The sequence below is a fragment of the Aulonocara sp. 'chitande type north' Nkhata Bay genome, linkage group LG5 (genome assembly GCF_057382095.1).
Source record: "Aulonocara sp. 'chitande type north' Nkhata Bay isolate Kocher_YH1m ecotype deep benthic linkage group LG5, A_spYH_male_GT1.1, whole genome shotgun sequence".
Lineage (NCBI taxonomy): Eukaryota > Metazoa > Chordata > Actinopteri > Cichliformes > Cichlidae > Aulonocara > Aulonocara sp. 'chitande type north' Nkhata Bay.
This window is the reverse complement of record NC_141348.1, coordinates 26,429,119-26,454,704: the sequence shown is the minus strand read 5'-3', so window position 1 is coordinate 26,454,704 and position 25,586 is coordinate 26,429,119. Positions and strand designations below refer to the sequence as shown.

The 25,586-nt window shown below is 39.2% G+C and overlaps 2 protein-coding genes across 3 annotated transcripts; both read right to left on the bottom strand.

Annotated features, from left to right (window-relative positions):
* Window positions 1–2,776: 2,776 nt before the first annotated feature.
* Window positions 2,777–8,152, bottom strand: alas1 (aminolevulinate, delta-, synthase 1). Its single transcript, XM_086292595.1, has 11 exons — window positions 7,979–8,152; window positions 6,475–6,715; window positions 6,161–6,343; window positions 5,917–6,051; window positions 5,473–5,692; window positions 4,961–5,145; window positions 4,681–4,860; window positions 4,309–4,473; window positions 3,586–3,854; window positions 3,326–3,488; window positions 2,777–3,103 (listed from the first exon to the last, which is right to left on the bottom strand). The coding sequence occupies exons 2-11, from the start codon at window positions 6,677–6,679 to the stop codon at window positions 2,943–2,945; spliced, it is 1,866 nt and encodes a 621-aa protein (XP_086148721.1). The 5' UTR covers window positions 6,680–6,715; window positions 7,979–8,152; the 3' UTR covers window positions 2,777–2,942.
* Window positions 8,153–18,192: 10,040 nt separating this feature from the next.
* On the bottom strand, window positions 18,193–25,586 carry LOC147330787 (uncharacterized). Of its 2 annotated transcripts, none has more exons than XM_086294234.1 (4): window positions 24,825–25,586; window positions 23,402–23,547; window positions 18,922–19,149; window positions 18,193–18,611 (listed from the first exon to the last, which is right to left on the bottom strand). In XM_086294234.1, the coding sequence occupies exons 2-4, from the start codon at window positions 23,499–23,501 to the stop codon at window positions 18,442–18,444; spliced, it is 498 nt and encodes a 165-aa protein (XP_086150360.1). In that variant the 5' UTR covers window positions 23,502–23,547; window positions 24,825–25,586; the 3' UTR covers window positions 18,193–18,441. The 2 variants fall into 2 exon arrangements, with proteins under 2 accessions (XP_086150360.1, XP_086150361.1); XM_086294235.1 differs by lacking the exon at window positions 24,825–25,586 and adding an exon at window positions 24,165–24,189.

The following is a 25,586-nucleotide window of genomic DNA, read 5'->3' as shown; positions in this document are numbered from 1 at the left end:
AGAAAGAAAAAAAAAAACATGAAACTGTGACTAAGAAGACCTCTGCACTAATCATGGATCAAAAGAAATGCTAAACAATCCCATGAAGGGGGAAGATTTTGTTTCTACACACTGTTTTTTAGAGATGCTGTTGAGTGTAGAAGAAATGCACAGCAGTGGAAAATCGATATCGGTTCATGCACTGTAATAAAAAGGAGAACATATAGAAATGACTGAAGACACATCTACAGTTTATGTGTGTGTGTTTTATGGGCAAGTGGGTGTGAGTGCGTGTGTTTGTATGTCTGAGTTACATGGTGTTACATGGTTGATGGAACAAAAAAATAGCTAAAGGGTCAAACACTCAGTACATGCTGTGTTATAAAAAAAAACCCTCAGGTGGGTTCCTCCGGGAAGTTCAGTAAGAGTATGATGAACAATATTCCCGTGTTCCTGAACCTTATCATGATTTAGCCTTGTATTGTTAAAATATGTTACACTTATTATTCAACAAATGATCACTTAGTGAACCAGTATTTCCTCCTATGGTAGAGAAATGCAGTCGTGTGAAAAATTAAGCCACCCTTACTGCTTCCATAGGTAAGCAGCCTCAGGTGAACTTGATAACTTATTATTAGCTATCGTAAGCAAGTCTTTTGGTAGTGCGCTGGTCTGGAGTATTCAGGTCTGTGCAAACACAATGTCACAATCTTCTCAGGACAGGTGGACAACCCACCAGTCTTAACCTAAGGTTAGATTGTGCAATGGGCCTACCGGCCTCAGTTAGCAAGTAATGATTTAAACATTAAAGTTTATTACAGTACAAGTAGAAAAAGACTGAACCTAGGAGGTCCACACATTATTAGATATATATACAGTACTTTGTAGTCTATGATTTTCTTAATATTTTGATATATTTGACATATTTTTAATCTAAAACCAGTTAGCTCTTACTGCCTCAGCTAATGGCCTTTTGATTTTGTGCCATTTTTTTTTTTTGCGCCACTGTAGGTTCACAGATGTGAAGAAGAGTTCGAACACTTTCACATAAATCTTTTTTGATAGGTATAGCACTGCACCTCCCCGAGGTCTGGAAGACTTCTTGCTCAGTACATACAGGTTTTGGTTTTTGTAACTTTCCATCAGCTCTTGTCCGAATTGTAACAAAAAGTCAGCTCAAAAGTGGAAGTGAGCCATTTGTGTAAAGCAGTGACGGCTACAATTTCTTGTAACAACTAAAAGTAGTGGTTCCCACTTCCATTTTCAGTGTATCTCTGGTTTTGATGAGACAGCTATGTTAGAAAAGCTATTATGATTGACCTTTTCAAGACTGAGATTAAACCTTCATATCCTGATTTTTATCAGACTCTGTTAGAAAAATATGACAATAAATACGTTTTCCTGTTTGTGCCTGTGTCGGTCACATTGCCTGTTTTGATGCATAGTCCGAGGCTTATGTGGACCCAAAGAAAATGGGTATGTGTGCCAATTTTGAGTGTATCATTGTCATTGTGACCTCCTTTATTCTGTGAATCTAGGTCTTACAGCTTTATCTATGTCATCTCCATGTGAATCCATGGGAAAGTAGGTTAGTAGGTTCTCTACACACAGTAAGATTTCACCAGATAGAGAAAGAGAAATTATTTTATTGTGGTCTTAAGTCACTAAATAGATATTTCTAAGAGCGATTATAAAAACAGGACTTCATTTATAATATATCTGATTGCTCATAAGGAGGCTCACACATTCAAACCAACACGCCTAAAGCAGCGTACACATAACCAACAACAAAATCAGTGCATTATTATACTGCAGTACCTGATAAAACTAATGAAGTACCAAATGTCTTGCTCGTTACAAAGTGTCATGACAGGATTGTGTGCTATGGTAAAGCAAAACGTTTTATAGGAAAACAAATTATAGGACAACTGAGATAAGGCAGAAGATGACAGAAATTGGTTATGACGTTGATGTTAATATTAAAGCAGTTAAATATGGTTTGTTTAAAGAAAAAATGGGTGAAGACAAAAGGAGACTCTTTTGGTTGATAATGTGTGTAATAAACACCCATATTTGGAAAACCCGTGCCAAAGGAGTGATAGAACAAAAGATAAGTAGTGATGTGGTGAGTAAACATATCATTACAGATCTATGGAGAAGGAGAACAATCGATCTGAAACTTGCAAAAGTTTTCCCTTGGGATGTATTGAAATTGTAAATTTAAGTTTTTAGTTGACTCAGATGCTTGACTTTCCTCCTTTGTTTTCCTTTTTTTTTTTTCTTAATGTATGGTATATGATCATGATTTTGTATACGTAAGTGTATGTAAATTTTATGTCTATCTAATTTTGTATACTTTAACTAAAGTGTTTTTAAAAAAAAAAAGTAAAGAAAAACAAAAAAACAAAACTGCAACAAGACATTTTTCAGTGTTCCACTTTTCTCACAAGCAGGCCAGTGGACTAGACAATTGGATCAAATTATCAGCAACAGTTTAAAAAAAATAAAAATCAAAAACCTGGCATCTGCCAAGCATGTCCAATTAATGTGACCCATTTTTGTAGCTTTATTCAGTTATCATTTTACCCATCAGTAAAAAACCCATGTGACTGAGCATGATAGCACAGTGTAATCGGAGCCACATTTAATCAGTTTATACAACAGCCCAATGAAGAAATTAACTTAACAGTGGCCTTGAATCCTAGGGCAGTAAAAAGAAAACTGAGTGCATCCCACTCATTTCTTGCCACTCCTCACATCTTTATAAACACTTTCAAAAACCAAACACACACAGAGATTCTTTCCCATATTTTATTTGCAGTATATAGACCATCTGAACATAGATAATTTTAAATATGTGCAGGACAAATTATTAAAGATAATTAATACATTCTACGATAGTGACAGAGGAATGGGGCTTAAGCGTGGACGCGCTGTCTTCAGACTGCAGTGGGTGATTAGTGTTATGCGCAGGCTGAGATGAGGTGGCTGAGCCCATTGAAGTAAGACTTCTCTCGCTCGCTCATCACCTCGAAGTGTAGTGGCTGCTGGCAGAAGGTGCACTCTGCTGATGAGTGGGGCTTCAGCTCCAGGCCCACCTCCTTCCATGTTTGCTCCAGCCTCTCTGAAAGGGGAAAACAGATAAAGAGAGGTCAGTTTTACTTCAATGATAGAAAAGTACAGTTTGTTACAGGTTGGATGAAGTTACTCATGTAATGTAACTTTTGCATAAACAGCTACACAGTTCAGTTCGATCAAATTAAGACATAAATACTGTTTAACTTGTTGTAGCCTTCTTATACACTATCAAGTATTTCAAGTGAAACGTGTTACTTTGTCAGCTTACCAACAAAGTATTTCATCATCTCGGGGGTGTGGTGAGGGGTTGGGGCAATGCGCAGCAGCTCATCTCCCCTGGCAACGGTGGGATAGTTGATGGCCTGCACATAGATGTTATGGCGACGCATCATGATGTCACACACCTCCGTGTTTTTCTCAGCATTCGAAACCTAATTATACCAAAGAGACACACGCGCCATGAGAATCGAGCCGTTGTGACTTCATCTGCTTTTCAAGTTCCACACAATCAATTCAATCGTAGATTACCCGGACAGGGATGATGTGGCTGGGGCAGTGCACAACAGGCAACCCAGAGTCCATCAGCATCTGCCGGAGGAGCTTGACGTTGCGCTGGTGTTTAAGTCTCAGCGAGCGCCCCTCTTCCCCTTTAAGGATCTGGATCGATTCCCTGGCTCCGGCTAGAAGCATCGGGGGCAGAGAGGTGGTGAAGATAAAACCAGCGGCGTAGGAACGCACTGTGTCCACCAGGGCGGTGGTACTCGCAATGTAGCCACCCACACAGCCAAAGGCCTTCCCTAGAAAAGAACATAACGCTGATTATTACAACTCCTCTCGTTCAACATTACGGAGCCAGTGGTCTTAAAATAAATAAATAAAAAAAAATTTACAGCCATTGTAATCTCAAACTAGAACCGCCTGAAATGTCAGCTGTGCAGGAGCTGTAGTGCTCTTGAGTTGGAAATAATTGTCCCCTCAGTCTGACAGTGACACGCAATCTGAGTAATTCCATAGGAGCACAACAAGAGCCTGTAGTCTCCTAGCAACAACAGAGCTGCTCCAGATTCTTTTCAGCCCTCTGGTATATTGGATGACACGGCTGAGGCCTGATCCTCAGTCTAATTCAAACAATCAAGCTAGACGAGTTCCACTAACCAGTGGCAGTTATTTGGTTCGAAAAAAAGAAATGAAACAGTACAGCAGCAGCAAGCTCTACATTTTTTTTTTTTTTAGTAGAGATTGCGCACTTACCTAGAGTTCCCGAGATGATATCCATCTTGTCCATGACGCCATCCCTGTCGCCGATGCCCCCCCCTCTGGAGCCGTAGAGGCCCACAGCGTGAACCTCGTCCACGAAGGTGATGGCGCCAAACTCGTGGGCCACGTCGCACATTTCCTCCAGCGGACAAACGGCACCTGTGTTACAGAAAGAAAGGCACACAAACCTGGTCAGACTTGTTTTTTGCTTCTTAAAGAGCACTTCATGACTTAGTTTGAATGAATTATTGATTTTGCAAGAACAGTAATATTTTCCAGGACACACGCAGTAAGAGAAAGTTAAAAAAAAAAAATAGAAATATTAACATTTATCCAACAGCAGTGAAGCAGTAATTAGAAACTGACCATCCATGGAATGGACGGTCTCAAAAGCCACGATCTTTGGTTTTGTGGGATCTCCTTTCTCCAGGAGCTCTCGAAGATGGGCCACATCATTGTGGCGGAAAATGAATTTCTTAGCGCCGCTGTTCCTGATACCTTGAATCATTGAGGCGTGGTTACCTGCGTCAGAGTAGATTTCACAACCTAAAAGTGTTCAGAGGAGAGGAAACCGTCAATGAGACCAAACACGCTTACAGGAGGTTCGAATTACTGTTAAATACACCAAGTTTTTCCTTCTGCATACCAGGCAGCATCTTCGCAAGGGTGAAGAGGGTGGAGTCATTGGCAACAAAGCAGGAGGTGAACAGCAGCGCCGCATCCTTCTTGTGAAGGTCAGCCAGCTCTTGTTCTAGCTCCACATGGAATTTACTGGTCCCAGAGATATTCCTGGTACCTCCTGCCCCCGAACCATGTTTTTGTAAAGTATCCCTGGAAAGAGACAAACAGTTGCTCATTAAAATGCTGCAGACTTGTATGCAAGCTCAAACAAGCTGGGGCGGGGGGAGGAGAAGGAAAAACAACACCATCATCGTGACACATGAGGTTTAGGTGTGATCCATGTCCAACTCAACACCCACACAAATAATGGCCAGTATCACCAAAGGGTTCCAGGTTGCATCATGTAATTATGCTCTGAGCTGGTTTCTCTCCGAACTTAGCTCTCACAGAGGGACAAAAGGTAAAAAGCAATCAGGGAAGGTAGACACGTCAACACACCTTGACCCATGAAACTGGATTAACTACTCAGTTACTCACATGATGGACTGCACGACTCGAGGGTGTCGACTCATGCCCAGGTAGTCGTTGCTGCACCAAACCGACACGTCACGCTTTTCTTGTAAAGAGCTTGTGAAGTCGTCAGCCATCGGGAACTCGGTGGCCCGACGATTCACGGTCTTAAACACGCGGTACGTGTGATCGTTCTTCTTCTCTTCGATCTTCTTCTCAAAAAACGCATCGTACTGGAAGCGGGCCGCTGGAAGAGACAAGGAAGGTAAAAGTTGCTTAATGTGGCTTAGTGTTGCTACAGTACTGCAACTGATGGAGTAACTTTAATGTGAGGAAAGACTACACCCGTGTGCAAAAACACCAAAACATACTCGCAAATAAAAAAGAAGATTGTCATAGTAAGGTAGACAGTAGCTAGGTTAATCACAGGCTTGTAGGACAGTGTGGTTAAACTATCAAAATAAAACCTACTTCTTGCTGGTAAGTTGTCTTGAAGCAGGTGGCTGACTTTCTTAGGTCGCTGTTTCAGGAGGGTTTTCATTAATGTGGTTTCTCCTTCAGTAGTGCTGGCCAGGTTTGGCTGCTTTAGTTGGTCAGCAGGCACTTCTGTCAGGACAAAAACAAACTGCTATTAAATATTGTACGAAACTATGGAAAACTGATTTAGTTCTCAAAGAAAAAGAAAAAAACAACAACAACAAAAAAAAAACCTCACCTTTCTTCACAGTGCGGACTTCCTGTACATCCTCTTGGAACTCTATGCCAATCTGACGGACTACGCCACTGTTCTTCTGGCTCATCTCAGCAGCCAGGAAAGGGCATTTGGAGGCCTTCATCTGTCCCGGAGGTGGCATAGGGTGGCCAGCTGGCAGCTTGGACTCCACCTCCTTTTTGGGGGCTGCAAAGGGAAAAAAGTAAATTTCACATTTATCAATAATTCTATAATTACATGATTTATCTGACTAAATATAACACAGCTGTAGTGTTGATTAGAATAGCCAGTATGACCACCATCTTTATCACCCTCACCGGCAGACACAGTGTTCTCAGGCTTCTGGTAGGAGGATGAGGAGGAACAGAGGGCACGTGCCATTGAAGGGGCCATAGGTTTTGCAGCCAGCTCCATCATGATGGGACATCGCTGGGCATACGTCACCAGCGTCTTTTTGGACTGCTGGAGAAAGGCCTGGGGCATGCGAGCCAAGAAAGGACAGCGGCGCACTATTACATCCATAATCAGCAGCGGTGATGACGATGATTGTCTTGAGTTCTAAAGGAGAAAGAGAAAACTTATGTGAAACATGTCCTGCAGACAGTGTAGATAATGTTTTTGTCCCATAAAAGAAAGGAAAGAAGGCTTTTCAGAAGAAAAAGCCTGTCTGTTGCAAAAACCTGTTTAACAACATAGGTCAAGAAAGTGAGAAAATGCCGTTTATGGTCAAACACTCCTACATGGTTCAGCTAAATCTAGATTTTGAAAAACAAAAACAAAAACAAATGAGAATGAGATCTGATTACCTGAGACTTTCAAAGGCAGGTGAGATGAGTTCACTGAGCCACTGATATAATAGGTGAAAGCTGAAAGACTCGTACGAGCCCACACGTTTGGCTACACTCACAATAGTCAAGTGTTACTTTAAGAAGCCTGCAGTGTTTGCTCATAGCTGGGTCGTAACCTTTCCCCAACAGAAACCAGTTCCCAGGTAGGACACCCACACCTGAACTTTGCTCCCTATGAAGTTCCAGAGAAATCTAACAGTGACTAATGTGGTGCATTGAAGCTGCTCTTTCCCTTATATACCCACCAGATAGAGATCAGTATGTACATAACATAAAAGTAATGCCGATGTTCCAAACAAAGAAAAGAAAAGCTAGTCTTTGTTTCTGTGTTTATTTATATGCCTTTAAAAATGTTTCCCACATTATTTGTCGAGCACTTCTAAAACTTATTTAAAGCTACTCAAAGTACTACTGCCGAAAGATGAAGATTATTATTATTATTATTGTTATTAATAATGAAACTTCTGTCTTCTGTCTGATTAAATACCCCTGCTTATACCCGAGTTGTCCTACAGTCCTTACTTTGACTGAACTCATGGGCGTCTCCGGGCTACACTAAAAACAGTAGCGCTCTACCTAAACAACGCTACTTTAGGATAATTATGGACATGATTTATGTTTATTCATAAGGTCTACCCATCTCTACTCAACCGGTGTTACAATAAAAATTTATTTATTAAACCCTCAACACTTTAAATAAATTCACTGGTTTAACGGGTATTTCCCTGTTTTGACTCACCATTTTTTGCGCAAAAGTTGCGCAACAGTCATACCTTATGTATCTCCGATGGTAATAAATTTCGCGATGAGATCGTTCTGAGACATAAAAAGTGTAAGCCAGGCTTTCCTATCGTTAGCCGGGCCCATCGTGATCCTTGCCGGTTGACTGATCTTAGCAGGACGGCTAACGTTAGCTAAGAGGCTACTAGAAATAGGGGTGACGATCGCGATTAGGTCAAATAAGAACACCTACCTCTTAAAACTTCACAGCTTCCGGTGTAACCCTCGTCGTGTTATAGTGACAATAAGCGATCTTAGGTGCTGCTCAGAAAAATAAAAGAAAACACGGCTTGTAGTTAACGGAAGCAGAGAAAATCGATGCTTCGTTATCCTGCACTGAGGACGAACGGAGGGGACAAGGGCGAGCCAGTTCTTATAAAGCAATGCCCAGACGAAGTATCGCGAGATCTTAATTCTGACGTTCTGCGTCATCAAACACTCTCGCCTATCTGGCAGCGGACCCAGCAAGGTTTTGTTAAGGACACTGAGTGGAAAGGATTTGGTCCTTACAAACAAGGTGGTGGTTTCCTTTACATGAATCCATAGATTTAATCACCAAACTTCCAATAAAACTATAAAAGCGATTTAGATGCCATTTATTTTGGTTTTGTACTGTCATGGAAAAGCATTTTGGTAAAAGCATTCTGGTTTTACCTCTAACAAGATGGTTTCAGAAATTTTTATTTTAATTTATATTTCTATATATTTGTATTTGTCATCTTATTTGGTTGTAAGAAATACGAGAGCAGTACCTCATCTGTTGGCTTTTACTCCTTGTCAGATGCCACATCCATAAATGTAAGCTCTCAAAAGAGAAGCCACGCTTCCTTTTTTTCATGAAGGAAATGGAACTTTATGTGGCCCAATTTATTCTATTCTTCCCATAAGAAAAAGATATTGATATCTGTGATTTTTAATGTCTCTCATGACCCCGTAACTCTTTCACCTCATTGTTTTGTTCCGTTATGATTTAATTGATTTCCTTGCTATTATTTTTGTGTTATGCTTTTTTTGTAAAAGGGAAAAATAACATACCCAACGAGGCTCAGGGGCCCAAAGGTGTCGGACGGGGCTAAGGGACCTTGCAAAGTAAAAGGATTCCTTTGTTCTCATGCTCATAAAAGACCCACAACCACAAAGAGCTTCAGAAAGAAAGCAGCTCATGGAAAAGAGCCGTTGTAACTGAAACGTGGGAGTATTTCTCCACTTGGCTTTTCTAAAGGATATTTGGGTCTATGCCACAGCTTATGTTATGCCTGAAACTATGGCTGAAAATGTTTTATGTTTGCTTCTCTTGTAGTAACAGCCTATCACTTAATCTGGAGTTTGGAGGGATTTAATTCAATTATCATTCTGCTTCTTTTGTTGCTTTACTTTTTTTGTTTATCTTTTGATTTTTGCAATGCCACACCCAAAGCTACAGCAAAAATCTGTGGCTGATTAATGTGGGCTACACACAAATTAATCTCAGATGATATAAGAGACACTCACATGAGTTGGTGGATGATGTTTTAAAAGTTGTATGATGAAGGCCCTGAAGGTACATTATGATTCTTTTGTGACATTTATCATGTGTTTTGCGAGTTGTCAGCTCTTTGTCATGTGTCTCCTTATTTTGTTGCAGTGGCCTGAACTGAAAGTATTTATGGGGCTTTCAGTTAGTACAAACGTAAATGAAAATTTGTGTCCATGAGCATGAGTCAATACATTTTTTTGAATCTTTAATGAAATGCCATGAGATCAGGTTGGTGTGCTGGGGGAAGAGGGAGCCGTAGGGTTCCTCTTCATATTACCTGCAAAGCCCTACTAGAAGCATGAGAGTTATATTTAAATGTATTCAGTTGGACCTTAGTTGGGCAGTGATTTTGAAGAATTACTTAAATTTACTTTAATTGTAATTGTAATTAAGGCATAAAGACTGCCTGCACATAATTATGGGTCAAAATGTATTAAAAATACTTAAAAAGTTGACTGATTTTGCACAAAAGTAAGATTTAGAAAAGCTTTAACCCCATTGGAAGTCACCATCTTTATGAAATCTACCACAAATTTTATATATCTGAGCCATTCTTTCTCATACACTGTAAGTGAAAAATTCAGAATCTCAGTTTCACATAGTATTTCAGCATCAAGTACTGGCAAAGAAATAGTGATCAAAAAGACTTTAAGACTTAAATGAGCTTTATTTTTTATAGGAACTGTAATTCCCATTGTTTATAATCACCTATTGTGGCTGTACTGGTGCTGACTACAAGTGTAGTCAAAGGAGCTTGCAAAGAAAAGCGTCTGGACTCCCCCACACCCAGTTTCCCACCTTGGCTCAGGCGACTAGAGGATCATCAGGGGGTCCTTTTGTCCCTCTGTGGGGGGATACTCCCACTAGGTTTATATCTGGGACTCTCCACCATTTGACCTTAGAACTGAAGAAGCTTCTCGGATGAGAGGTGAAACGTCTTCAAGTAACTTAAAGAAGTCCAGACGCTTTTCTTTGCAAGCTCCTTTGACTACGATGACCTGGATGACTGAGAACCTTCACAGACAGACTACAAGTGTATGTGGAGAAAAAAAACGCTTTACTCAGAACAACAATAATAGCAAAAACAATTTCAAATTTCTTACTCTAAAGAATTTACACTTGTCTCTGCCCTCTGGATCTGTGAGGTTTTTCATCTTCACTTCAGATTTATGGTTGCGATGTTTTGCTGCCCTCTGCTGATCTATTTTGACTTTAGCAGTGTTTCCTAAAGTTTTACCCTCATACCTGTACTTATGTCAAACTGTCTTATTTAAATGTACCAAAACAGTTACTTAAACTCGCCTTCCCTGGGAATGACCGATAAAATGAATGCCATCCATCCATGCAAATCAGTACAGTTCAAAGCTTTTATTTGTACCAACATTTACAATGACACTGAGCAGTCTGCGCTCTGAGCAAGGCAGTAAACATGAAATCTCAGTCATCCATTTTTTCCTCAGGTGTTCTTTACAAACACTGGATGATTGTCCCAGCTGACTGCAGGTTCACTAATGCAACATAAAAATGCCATGCCCCCAATGTTTAACATTTAAGATTCACATTTATTTTCAAAGCAAAAACACTGGAAAGTTATGTGATGTTGTTAACACAAGCACAATATTACAACCTGAAACATGTATTCTTTGTTATGAAATAACTTTGATTTGAAAATCACAATAAGAATAATAGGATGAGTGATTTATAAAACTCTGTGGTCATAATTATACCTACGTGTTTTCTGACTGATGTAAGCCAGAAATATATAAAGTTGCAGATGAGTATTAAATGGGTATTAAAACGCCGTCATAGACCGAGTTTTAATCTGGTTGTAAGCTATGGCACTATAGGTGGCAATAGTGGACTGGACTCCACTACAGTTCACCTGAATGCAGGTAATGTAAACTGCATGCATGCTGCATGTGGACCTGACAACTCTCAGGGTGATTAGAGCTCAACTATCAGGTTAAGAATGTTTTCGCTATCAGCAGCGAGTCAGTGCCAGATGTAATGACATTCATCCATCCATTCATCATCCACATGATAGCTATCAAAAATACTTTTCATTTAATTTTATTTTCCTCTTTATTCGTCAGGGATCATGTACAACAAACATTAACCTTCTAAAAGAAAATTGTACCTGATTTAGCTGATTTCTATCTGCAATCCCTGGACAGGTTTAATGAACACATCACCAATAAACATATTATATTAATGCTAATTTAGCTGACAATTCAGCGCAAGCGGACAAACATCCCAGCTAAAATAATTTCAAAATCCAGCCCAATATCACGTCCGCACGACGTCCCCTGGTGGACCAACAGGTCAATTACACGCTTTGCCTTGATACTTCTAAATCATATAATTGTTTGCTACATTAGCTAACTCAGGTAACTAATCTTCTACCTACTCTACCAGTTTTTAAGGTTAGTTAGTTTAATTCTCTTAGTTTAATTGGACTTATTCATTTAATTGTAAATGAACTGAAGCTTATGTTTTCTTACTCTGACCTAGCACTCTTAAAACTTCAAACTGTATCCACAGACACATTTTAGCGCTCACACGCAAACCCGGACGGGTTCATGTCTTGTTTAGGGACGTTTCATCTTATAGATGTAAAAACTCCAACCTTTGGAGTAGTAGACAACCCACTCTGAATCCTGAGCCACCGTAAACATATTTAATAAGCAGTCCACCCAGGAGTGCGATTTTAACAAATCACTCTATCACAAATCTCGCAGTCAACATAAGACATACTTTTTTGCATTCAAATGCGCGCCACAAACTTTTAGTTTATGCATGATTCATTTAAATGTTCTCTTCCCAAAATGTTGCGCTTTAAAAAGAAAGGAAAGCTGAAAACAATATAAGAGCCGCAGTGTGACATTTGATCACCTTTGCACTTCAGTTACGGGTGAATGATGTATGATAACTTGTGAATGAAGAAAGTCTGCCAGTGGGCTGGAACATGAACCGAGTTAACGATCAGACCGAACATCAAATCAAACCTTTCCTCTAAGAGTATCGCAGTAGATTCCCAGTTCCTTTACTGGTTTGGGGAATGCGGGAGTAACCATGCCACCGGTGGTGTCCCATATTGTTGTGTTCACTCTCTATGTGATCCTGTCCCCTCGTGTATCCAGTAAGTTTGATTATTTTAATCTGTACATTGCATTAGATAAATCACAGACAATCAGTGTGTGATGTCATCTTCATACCAATACTAAACAGGCCGCTACCGTGTTATTATTATTGTTTTAAGTTGCAGTTTTGTGCTTTAAATCTTATAATAAATAGTTTGTTTAATGCAGTCATTTAAACATAATACTCACACGGACACACTGAATGTTAACCAGTGTCAATGTCTGGGTATTTTCTAATGCTATAAGTGTCATGGTCCTGCGGCCATGACTCAGTGACTTTGTGTTTATGTTCTTTATTGTTATTACTTTCATTATTATTCTTGGGCTGTTTTGGGATGGTTTGTGTTTGGGATTTTAGACACTGGGTTCTGGGTTTGTGCTCCCTCTGTTGGTCCCTGGTGTTAGTGTTCCCCTGTCTCGTCAGGTTAATCAGGTCCAGCTGTTTCCCCCACCTGTGTGTGATTTCCCAGTGTCTCTTTGTGTACTTATAGTGTGTGTTTTCCTCTGCTCCTCGTCGCGTCGTCTGTGTTCATACCCGGTGAATTTCCCTGCGTGCTCTCCCTGCTGTTCTCTCTTCATGTTCAGGTTTGCCACTCCTTTGTGTAGTTTCTCCCAGTTTAGTTCGTCCTTAGTTCTGTTTGCCATCTCCACTTTATGTTCAGTATTGTCAATAAATCACCCTTCACGTCTGAAATAGTGCTGCGTTTGAGTCCTCCTTCCACTCTTCACACGGCCGCTGCCCCGAACCGTGACAATAAGCTATGGTAACTCAAGTTGCCAGGTGATTAAGTACAGGCAAACCCATTATATACGATGTAAAGCAGCAGGCATAAAGAAATACAAATCTTTAAAGGTTATAATAATCATCATTTGGAAGTTTAATTTTGTATAAATATAATGAATATAACTATTTTTAAACAATCAAAGTTTTATTATTTTTGAACATTTAAACTAACATAACATAACAACACAAAACAACAAAAACCACACTCAGTGAGGAAAAAAATATAAAGTGTGTGTGTGTGTGTGTGTGTGTGTGTGTGTGTGTGTGTGTGTGTGTGTGTGTGTGTGTGAGATCAGTCAAGACTGGACTGATGGTCAGAGGGAGCGCACGTACTGCCCTATACAAGTTGTTACTTGGTTAAAATATGACTCTGTTGAATATGCATGTATCCTCTGTTTGAATTAATTGTTCATATTCGTCACATTTGTAACTGGATCCTTTGTAACTTCAGTGTTTTCAATATGTTTTTATCGCACTTTGGTTGTTTGGATTGTTTGTAGCTGCCTCCAGTGTGTGAATGTGAGAGTGAATGAATAGTGGTATTGTAAAGCGCTTTGGGTGCCTTGAAAAGTGCTATATAAATCCAATCCATTATTATTATTATTATTATTATTATTCTGGAAAGATCTTAAAAGTGCAGAAACTGGTGAACAAATGACTCAAAACTGTTTTTTTTTTCTGTGTAAGATTTTGCATAATCGCTTCTTTGATTCCTTTTAAGTTTGAACAATGTTCACACACTCACTTTACCCACTGCCATTGCTGTAGTGTTCGCTTTCTTTCCCTTTACGTTAATCTTCAACCTCATCAGCTGCTGTCTTTCCCTCCTGCTGCCTGTACAAGAGGTTCCGACAGCCACGGCGTAAGTACTCCACCACTAACAACTGATACTTCCTTATTTTAGAGTGATCCTTTAAATCCTGAGTATTGGACTCTTATGTGGACTCAGACTGAATGGTCACCCAAGTGTTAGTTGAGTTTAAAGTCTCTGCAGACAAGTCTGTGCAGTCATAGAAAACTGGCAGGCACACGGATGTCCACATGGACCCTCATGCTCACTGTCCTATGATGGAATTTACATCAGATTGTGTACGTCAGATCCAAAGGGCCTTGCAGACATGGGAAGGATAATCAAGGCCTTAAATATAGAGTTGCGGGCTGTTATTTTGTGCAAGTTTGACTGCCTTGTTGTTTAAAATGTTTCAGGGTCTCAAATTTGACTTTTTTCTGAGATTTATTGATTTTCAGATATCGATTTATTGGCGCGGCTCCTCATTTTATTAATATTTAGTGGCTAAAAGATCAGATAAAACCTAAAAAAAAAGTGCTTACATGACAACATTTGACTTTTTAAGAATTGCTTTAATTAACAAAACTTAATATTCTGTCCATCGTCTATCAGAGATTAAAAAGACAACTAAGACAACAGCATTATAATCATCATTCACTGATAGAAAGTTTCATGTTCATTTATCAGGAGACATTTCAGCACACTGTTTTGTTTACCTCCTGAATCAACTTGAACTGCTGCTGGTTCATATAAAAATAAGCAAGTGGAGTTGAGTATCTTTGCTAAGGATACTTTGCCATGCAGCATCCATGGATTGATCCCCCAACCTTCCAGTTAGTAGATACCCTGAGCTACAGATCCATAACAGCATCTAAACTCATCTCTGCTACATTCATTATTTCATACATTCATTACTACTCATAAACCTTATCACAGCATTGGGAGAAACTTCTAATTTTATGGTGACAAGTTGCATTGTTTGAAACATTTCAGCAATGACTGCCAACATGAAGCAACAGCAATGTTTTACCAATGATTTTGTAATAAAGGAATTGAGACACCGAACACAACCTGTTCTAATGTTTCAAACTACAATATACAGTGAGTTGTCAAGCTCATTTGACATTTGTCCTGGTTTGGCTTATTAAACAACATTTTGATTTTCAGTAATTTTCTTTTTGTGAGAGCGTAACCCGCAGGTTGACGACTGAGCGTGCCATCAGCCTGTGGGATACGCACGCTGATGCTGCTTTGTTCGTTTCACTTTAAGGGCCATGTCGTTACTTGACATCTGGGTCTGCTTTCAGTGCTTCAAGGTGCTTCGAAACAGCTGTGTGGGTGTTTTTGGTTGTTATCAGTTTTTCTATTAAACCACAACAGTGTGCTTATGTATTTTTTTTTTCTTCTTCTCTCAAATCTCAAGACCACAGCCAGCAATAAACTGATCCTGTTGAGTACTGTCTGTCTTCCCAGACGATTGTTACTGTTATTTCAAATCTAGTGTGGTTGGGTTGATAATTTGCACTGTACTTTCACAGAGATGGGTTTACACTCTGATTATAATGATGGTTAATGGATGATTTTCTTCAAAAAGTATGAATCTCTGTGTATCTCATGAACAAATCATGTCATTGTTAGTTTCTTTGATGCAAACCTCAAGGAGATGATGATAAATGACTCAACTGATGCAATAAGTCAAAATCGCACCATTTGCTGCTGTATTTTCTTTCATTGGTATTCAGTCTTTCTTCCTGAGAAAATTACTTATAAATAATAATCCACATTGAAAGCTTTTTGGACAACAGGTGACATGTTTCTACATTTTCTGTTTTCTTGTACTTGTGGTAGCCGACAATACCCACACTACAGTGGTCACCACCACTCCTCAGCAGTACCCCCAGCAGCCGATTGCATTACCTGGACCCTCCCAGGGAGTGCCCTACCAGTCAGCAACTCTTCAGCCCTTGCTTTGCAGCTCAGTATGATTACCCAGCTCAGAGCCATGTCCACATCGCCCTATCATGGACAGCCATTCCCACTGGGACCACCTGGAAGCAAGTGAGAAAACTTTGCATCTGTGTAAATACTAATGGAAACACCCTGACAAACACCAAAAATGAAGAAAAAAGAAAAAAAATCAGATTTTGAATTCAAAGATCTCATAAATGTCTTAGCATAAATGTCCAAAATAAAAAGATATTTTAGGGTTGTAGATTTCTTTAGGAAACAGGGGTTTTAGGATAAGATAACTTATTACACATGCCACTCTCTAGAAACAAAAAAACATTTTATTTGCAGATATCACAAATACATTTTGTATATTTTATTTTTTTCAAAATATTTGTAATAAGATAATAGGGTGGAAATGCTGCTGCGTCATATTTATTGTTGTGTTGCAGAATTGCAGTTGTTGTTTGTGCAGGTGTGTCAAATCATTTTCAGTATGTTTGTTCTCATGCTTAGTTCACTTTCTGTTTCCAGTTGGTTCTGCCTACAGTTCACAGCTGATGCCTTACGGCCAGGTTGAATTCACCCATGCACAGCCGACATACCCTCTGAAACCTCTGGACCAGCAGCAGCCTGATGCACCACCTGCTAGCACAGCCTTCCAACCTCAGACTGCACCACCACCCTAGGCTGGATAGTGCACATATAAGTGCCTCAATCAGCGTTTGTGAACTCGGCTGAATTGGAAGTATGTACTTCGAATCAAGATCTAGACTAACTTGGTTTGTGTATTTGTAGGAATGTTATGGTGCATTTTAATAGTTTCTAAGTAAAAGAATTAAAATGAGTTTTTTACTGTACTGTGTAAGTTCATGGGAACAAAATGAAAGTGTGTGAGTTTTATCACTGGAGGATTTATGCTGGAAAGTCAACCACTCATAGTTTAAAAAAAATCAAAATCAACTTAATTAACATCAACAATATTGTTTTTTATAATAATACAAGTATGTTGCACACATTAAATAGAAGAAACCATTGTGCCTTCCAGGCACATTATCTGCGAAAGCATGTGTGTAATTTACATTGCCTCCAAATATACGTTTCTGCTTTCTAACTGTAAATAACTGTCATCGTGAATGCTGTTGACTCAAATGATCCAAAATGGTTTGGGGTGCCTTTTTAAAAAAATAAATGCTGCCATTGAACCTTATTTTTGACATTCTCACAACACGAACTCTTTTATCTTTGATGTTGTTTGAACTTATTAAAATGTATACAAGTGGACTTTTGTTTATGTGCTGTTTCATTTCTAATTTTGTGTAAAAAGAGGGGAAAAAAAGAAAATGACTTGAAAAATCATTAGCACAAAATAGCTCGGTCACGCTTCTTACTGAGAAAAAGCGTTTGTAGGTAGTCATTTATAAGAATGCCTTTATTTTGCATAGATTTTGCTTTTACAATTTCAGATGAAACACCATCCGGGGCGATCGTGGCTCAAGAGTTGGGAGTTCGCCTTGTAATCGGAAGGTTGCCGGTTCGAGCCCTGGCTTTGGGGTCCTTAGGGACTAGTAAAGCGCTATACAAATACAGGCCATTTACCAGACAGCACACCATGCACTTTCTCTAAAATGTTTTCATGTATCACTTAGGTACTGTAGAATATCCCCAAGACTGTTAGGCTACAGTACAACATCTGTTAAATCTGTGTTCAGTAACATCACAGAAACTGGTGATCACACACTCACCGCCCATTTTTGAACAGACTTGGCAAGGTGCTGCATTCCTCTGAGACTTTGGCCCATATTAACACAATGGCGTCACACAGTTGCTACAAATTCATCCCAAAGGTCTTCTGTTGGGTGGAGATCTGGTGACTGTGGAGACCATATAAATACACAAAACTCCAGGATCATTCTTGTCTTTATATGGGGACTATGCAGATGAATAGAGCTGCCACAGCCACTAGAGGACCCCCAAACTGCATGTTCAACCGCAATATATTTTGGGAGTTTGAAAATGACCTGTCTTTATTTGTAGCTGGCTCTATAGCCACGTCACGTGTTTAGTGAAGCACTTCTATGACTAAAAATTAAATTTAGGTTAAAAAAAATCAAGCTTCAATGATACAGAGACTGTGTCCTGTGTAATCACTACAAATTATTTTTTTGTTAGCACTTTGATATTTCTCTTGAAAAAAGTCTCAAAGTCTTTGTATTGTTTTAAATGTGATCTTTATGTTATTTGCACATCACTGCATTCAGTAATTGTTTACATTTTGTACAGCGTTTCCAACCATTTTGGAAATGAGGCTATAAGATGGGGAAAAAAATAAACGCCTTAGCAGGGAAGTCTTCTGTCCATGTGAACACAAAAAACATAGCAAACAACAACTTTCCCTGTGTACAAGGCTTAGTTTGTCAAATTGAATTAAATAATGAATTAACAACAGGTGGTAAAATTTTTCTGTCTGATTGATACACTAAGTATCCAGCCTATATGGCAGAACAAATTCCTGGTTGTTTGCCGAGCTGGCGAGGAAGTCTGAGCTGTCAGTTAGAGCATTGGACTGTGGCTGGGCTGGAGGCTTTGAAGGGCACTCTGGCTGGCTGGAAGATTGGTTGATTGGTTGCAGAGGATAGGTGGGACCAACTGGAAAAAGAGAAGTTGGCATGAGATTGAAAATGCCATAAGATCTGTAATGTAAGAATCAATATTATCTAGCAGCAATGTCCACTCTAGTGTCTGATTACAGTTACTCAGAAGAGCAGAAAATGCAAAATAACTCTGCAGACCTTTGACACCATTTACTCAAGGTTGGTGTGCAGTGCATTTCTGCAAGAACTCTGTGTAAGCCTTGCAGCATTCAACAAACTGATTGCTTAGAATAATAATAAATCATTAAAAAATATATTTTAGATCGATCGATAGATCGATAGATAGTGTTCAAATCCACACTCACTTGCATCCTGATACGATGGTGGTGGCGTAAATGGCTGTTCATGGCTGAGTGGTATGGTCATGAGCACAGCTTGATTGCCAGGCATAGCTGGGTAACCAGGGTGCCCTGGTACTGGCTGGTAGGGCACTCTCTGATAGAACTGAGGGGGTACTGGGTACTGAGGGTACTGCTGTGGATACTGCTGAGGTGTGGCAGTGACCAAGGTGTGGGTAGCAGCAGCCACCTCAGCTGTAAGCAAACAAATAACAATACATGAGAAATGTGGTACTTCTAAGTTATTTATAGCTTGGGTTGTTTTATGTGTATTGAATAATACAGCTATGATCTGAATTATTCAGGTGTGAGGGGGAAAAATTGCTTCCATAAACATTCTTCAACACTCACAGAAATAAAGATGATGAAAGACTGTTTAAAATTCTACTAATTTTATATCCTGTTTATGTTTTTAAAATCTGTTTATATCCAGTTCTTCTTGTACACATTAGGAGTTAAATGCATGGAACAAAGGTCAAGGAAACAGAAATCTCAGCTTTTGTTCTGACTATGAATACAGACCTCAAATTAATAAATTATAAATGATTAATGTAAACATATGCAACTCATGTCAGGTTAAATCCTCATAATATAATAATATCAGACATACACAGCAAATACATGCTAGCTTTACTATGTTTGGCAGCGTCAAAGATTGAAAAATTTGGGGAAAAGGCTGCTGTAATGGGTCAAAATTATCTCAAAAGAAATTCCGCTATTCTTTCTTTTTGTATCCAGGAGGACACAAATATATGAAAAATCAACAAACATAAAGAAACTCCAGTTGTTTAATGTCAGAAAGACAACAGCATTGTTTAGGAAAAAGCACTCACAGATCAAGTGTTATGCACTTAATGAGACAAATGATACCACTTCTCCCACTGGAGTAAATAACTTTAAAAAGGCCTGGGAATCTTTTTGGACTTCCTAAAAAACTTGGAAGTGAAAGAGATAACTTATGGATAGATGTTTAATGACCCGGCAGTATTTACTTTGTTATATGTTCTAAACCAACTCAGAACCTTCTTTTTTGATTCGCACCACCCTCTGAAACACAAACTCAGGGTAATCAGGACCCTGCAACACCGGGCAGAAAAGATTCCCTCTGAGCCAGAAGGGAAAGAAAAGAAACACATGGGTACAGAAAGTTCTTAAAACATGTGGTTATAACAACAGAAATAATCACATTACATACGGAACAACACTGTCATTCCTTATGTAGCAGGTTTATCAGAGAAACTGCAAGCATGACATCCCAGTGCACTTCAAATCAAGCCTCCCCCTCAGAAAAAAACAGATTGATCCCAAGGGCAAGACTCCAAAACACAAGCTAAACAACATAGTGTATGCTGTGCAGTGCAGCGAGGAGTGGAGAAACCAAACAGCCACTGCATAAATGCATGGCACAAAATAAAAGAGACACCTCAACAGTACAAGACTCTGCATCTAAAGGTCAAAGGTCACTCTTTTGAGGATGCCAGTGTTGACATGCTGCACAGAGAAGACAGATGGTTTGAAAGATGAGTGAAAGAGGCCATCTACGTCCACTGTGAGCGACCATCTTTGAACAGAGTGGGTGGCTTACAAAACCAAACTCTGCCACCCGCAATGCAGTTTTGACATCCCTTCAACGCGCTTCAACCCTGACATCTTGCATCAGGTGACCTCAGTAAACCACATGACAGGATGAGGCAAGGTCTCATAGTGCTTTCACCCGAAACCTCTGGTGATAACGACGGAAACCTTTTTTACACCTTTGCTCATGTGATGATGCACATGATTAATAGTGGGTCAACAACCGTCCTGAGGGGCACCCCCACCAGAGTTACCTGCTCCACCTTTTGGTTTTAGAACTGAAGAATCCTCTTGGATGAGAGCGGAAACATCTTCACAAAACAGTTTGGAAAACTTTCTTTCCAAGCCCCTTGGACTACTGTGACCAGGATGACTGAGATCCTGCACAACCAAACGTGTTTTTGTCTTTATGATTATGTAGTTTTGAAGTATGTAGACTGGTATAGGATTGCATATTTTAATTTAAAGCCGATTGTTTGATTAATAGAAAGAAGAATATGTTAGTTAACATGGAATATCAGTTCCTGACGCTTACAGACAAAACAAACCCATTTGAATTTTCACAATCTAAATAAGCTCTCTGAAACATAAATTAAGGATTTATCATTTATATATTCACATCAAATAGGCTATTTAGACCTTATGAATTGATCTACAGTTCAAAATGTATTGTATACTCTTATTAGGAGGGAATTCATATTATGAAGACATACAATAAGAACATCATGTAAGGGTTAAGTGTGTAGAGAATCAGAGAAACACTGGGGATTCTTTATTATCATACTCAAAATATGAATTCATCTGTGTTTAAGTACAGTGAAAATGAAAGCATGAACCAAGAAAACAAAACTGGTGGGAAAAGAGGTTGTTTTCAACACAACATCAGTCATCACAACCACTTCCTGTAAATAACATTTATCTGATATTGCCTAGTTAAGAAAGTTAAGAGTTTCAAGGTTACAAATATATTAATGTATGAGGCAAACATTTCGAAAAGCTCATAACAAAGAAGAATTCATCACATTTTGTTATGTTCTAAAGCTGTGAAGATTTTTAAATAGCCTTGTTTGCTGATGGACATCTACACATAAATATCGACTAAGATCAACTCTTATGTGTTATCTTAAAGAATGAACAGCAAAGGTTTAACAGCGGGGCAGAAGAAACAAGATGCTCAAGACAAACTGGAACGTCTGCTGCTCAGAGGCAGAGTTGTTCATCCTTTGCACTGACCACAATTCATTTGCAGGAGCATTAAAAAAGAAACAGCAGAAACCACAACTAAGCATAGCACACAGTATGTTCACACCTGTCATTTCTATTTATATTCTGGGAAAAATAAATAAAGCTCACTATGGAGGGTTTATAGTGAATGCAGCATCAATGCTAGCTCAGTGGGTGTTTTAATAAACCAAAGTGAAAATGTTCTATCGTTTTGTTGCTTTCAGTGGAAATACTGAAGTCAACATTGGTTCCAATTTCCCCACACAGTCTCTGGCAATTTACTTCCTTAAAAAAAAAAAAACAGCCACAAATCACAAATTTCCATTTCTTTTTTTTTTTTAAATTTCATCTGTTAGTTCACATCTGAATTTTATTCAGAATTTTTCAGAATTTGAGAGAAAATAGTGAATTTTTCAGGATGACTTTCAGTAATTACTGAGTGTGGTGAATACAGGATGAACAGATATAAACGGCAGTTTCCATATTTCCCATAGGTATAAAATAAGTGTATGATGAACTGAATTATTGGTTGTGGTATTTTGATGACATTTAACAGAAGAAGGGAAAAAAATAGACACGCACAACAAACGACTGCTGCACCCACACAGCTGTTTTGAAGCACCATAAGAGGTCACTGAAAAAGCAAAGGTTTAGTCAAAAAGAACCTTAATGTCAAATGAGGAACTTCACAGCTCAGCAAAGTTAGCAAATCCTCTGTATGTATGTTATTACCCTCTGTATGATGCTGTGATTTTGACACGTTAGATCAGTTTGTGCTCTGTGTCTCAGTTCTTGTGTTTCTTGTCAGAGCAAACCTCTGCAGTAATGAAAGTCATGTGGTGGGTGAGCCAACAGACTTCAAGGGTAGCGTTTCAACCCTGTTCTCATGCAGGTGACCTACAAATGTGCAACAGCACGTTGCTCAACATCTTCACCTGCGTACAAGCTGTCGATAACTATTAGGAGTGATGTGGGTCAGGGTGAGCTTGTTCTCAGAGTTTGCAGACATACTTCATCTGTTTGAGTGTGACTGATATTTCAGTTTTGTGTATATTTTATCATGCAGACAGGATGTAAAATCCAGTATCTCTTTTATTTTTCAGTGTTTAACTCGTTTTTTCTGACATGGTGCTATTCACTAACTGAGAACATTCCTCCATTCAAAGGAACTGGGCTGCCATTTTTATACAACTAGTACTGGTTTCTTTACTACTTGTCACTTGTTGTGCTTAAATACTGTTCTTTAACATAAAATTGAGTGACTCCTTACATGTTTCAGATCATAACTGATGTGGTTTGAAATAGTTCTCGACTTAGTCTGGTCCTGAATTATATGAGCAGATTTCCTAAAGGAAAATTTGAGGGACTCAACCTTATGGATGGTTTGGGGGGGGGGGGTTTGGAAAGACCCCAAATTGCTCTCTGATGCAATTGGGTGCGATGGTTCATGCGTACACTGGCATGCCTACCTTTGTTTTTATGACAGCGCAGACCTGTTCGCAGAGACTTTACATCACAATGCTCAATGCATCTCCAGCCATCCATGTTAACATCCACAGCAGAGCGTAATCAATGCTTAACAAATTCCCTACCACACATACACGTCCACACAAAAGAAAGTATCAGCTGTTGGCCATGGAGTACTTACAGTTTGGATTGGCAGCGCTCCTGCACAGACAGCTGCAGGTGAAGACACAGCACCAGAAGACAATGCCGAGTATAACATAGAGTAAGTTAAAGTCATTCATGACAGCAATAACAGGGAGAAGTGGAAGTGTATGATGGGAGTTCAACCTGAAAAGAGAACAAAGAAATTATTGTGCAAAACATTAAACAGAAGAAGAAATTGTTACATTGAAAAGAGTCATATTTTAACCAGCTAACAGTTTGTATAGGGGTGGTGTCAGTGTGTGCTCCTTCCTCAGTCCAGTCCTGTATGATCTTCTGACAAGAGCTGCTTAATATCCTGAAAGTTGAAGTCTTGTACTCCTTATACTTTTGTTTTGATTCTTGCCTGGCTGACTGTCGCATAGTTTGTTCTCACTTTTCATTTTGACTCCTACAAGATACCTTTAAATATTACTGGGAAAGGCACTTTCCCCCCCTGACTTTTATGGAGGCCCTCTTTAGTAGCCTGGAGAATAACAGTGTGCAATTTTCAGTACTTCCAAGCACAATGAAATGACAATAGTTGAAATAGCACAACCTGCACTAGATAGAGGTTGCTACATGCAAACAAAAAACTAAATTCAATGTATTTTAAGTCATATCAAGGCCAGGAGGAACCCTGTCAATCCTCCAGCAGGCATGTAGAGACACATAGTTTAGGAAAGTTAGCGATAATGTGGGAAACAATCGAACAAACAACAAACCCCCACCACCAACAACAAAAACAACAACTGTGGCTCAACCTTTAGGTGGACTTCAGGTTTCACGTCCTGTTTCTCAACACCAATCGGAGTTTACAACACGCATGCACACACACACACCTCTCTGTTCCTCTGCTGTAATTGCACATAGAGAAAAAGGGGAAAAGGGAACCATTTAAAAGAGAAATGATTTACCTTACACGACTGTCTTAAGGGTGATTTATTATAGATTGCAGGATAAAATAGAAAAATAAACAAAGTTGCTATTTTTTTTCTTGTTCGACTTGACAAAGTGCTCCTCGTTAAAAAAAAACAAAAACAAAAAAAACATACATTTAAAGGACAGGAGATGGAAATATCATATAAAAGAATTAGTTATTAGTTATGACGATTCACTGCTCAGCGTTGGTTGTAAGAGGTTGTTGATTAAACTTGAGTTCCGTTTCAGAGGATGTGGTTCTGAGCGCTGCTGAACTGCACGTACAGAAAAATAAGGTGGAACCCCCCCCCCCAATGTTATAGTGTTAGTGAAAGGTTTAAAACACAAACGGTAACGTTAAAAAAAATAACCTCACTGGCATCGCACCAATAACGGACTGCTTTTATTTTCGGTTTGAAGCCAACATCACAGACTGCATGAGACAGATGAGCTGATGCTGACAAGAACAACAAGTGTTTACAAATTTAAATGATCAAACTTACCGGATACACAAGGGGACAGGATCACACACAAAGCCAGCAATGACAGTTTTAGGGAAGTCTGGTCAGGAACTACTGCTGCAAAGATCTTGTTAGCAGAGCTGCTCTGGGCGTCGTTGCATGGTAAGACCTGGATGGGAAGTGGGCGGAGCCTTTTACCGTCATTTTATTACGGCGCAAAGTACAAACACCTGTGGACACACAATCCAACACCCCCACTTGTACACAGGTTGGGGAAAAACAATCCTCCGGAAAAAACATCTTACATTCCAAACACAAATACAGAGAATTTTTCTAACTTAGACTTTGAAACTGGTTTCGTCATCATATCTGCTACCATTGACTCAGTTGGACAGTAATCAATGAGCACTTTCCTTTCATGTACAGCTGACCTTATAAAATGATATTTCACATCAATGTGTTTACATCTTTGTCTGTTCACTGGATTTTTTGACAAAGCGATTGTTCCCTGATTGTCCTCCAATATCATAGGTATTTCATACTCAAACTCATCAAGATCTTGAATCAAATAAGTCAAATACATACATTCCTGAACTGTTGCTGCTAATGCCATGTATTCGGCTTCACAAGTTGATAGTGCTGTAGTTGTCTGCTTTTTGGTTTTCCATGATATCAAAGGACCATTTTCATTTAGGCTTACACAATAACCTGTCATACTGCGTCTATCAGAAACATCGGATGCCCAATCTGCATCACTGTATGCTTGTAGACCTAGTTTTCCACTTGAACATTTCCTAAAACACA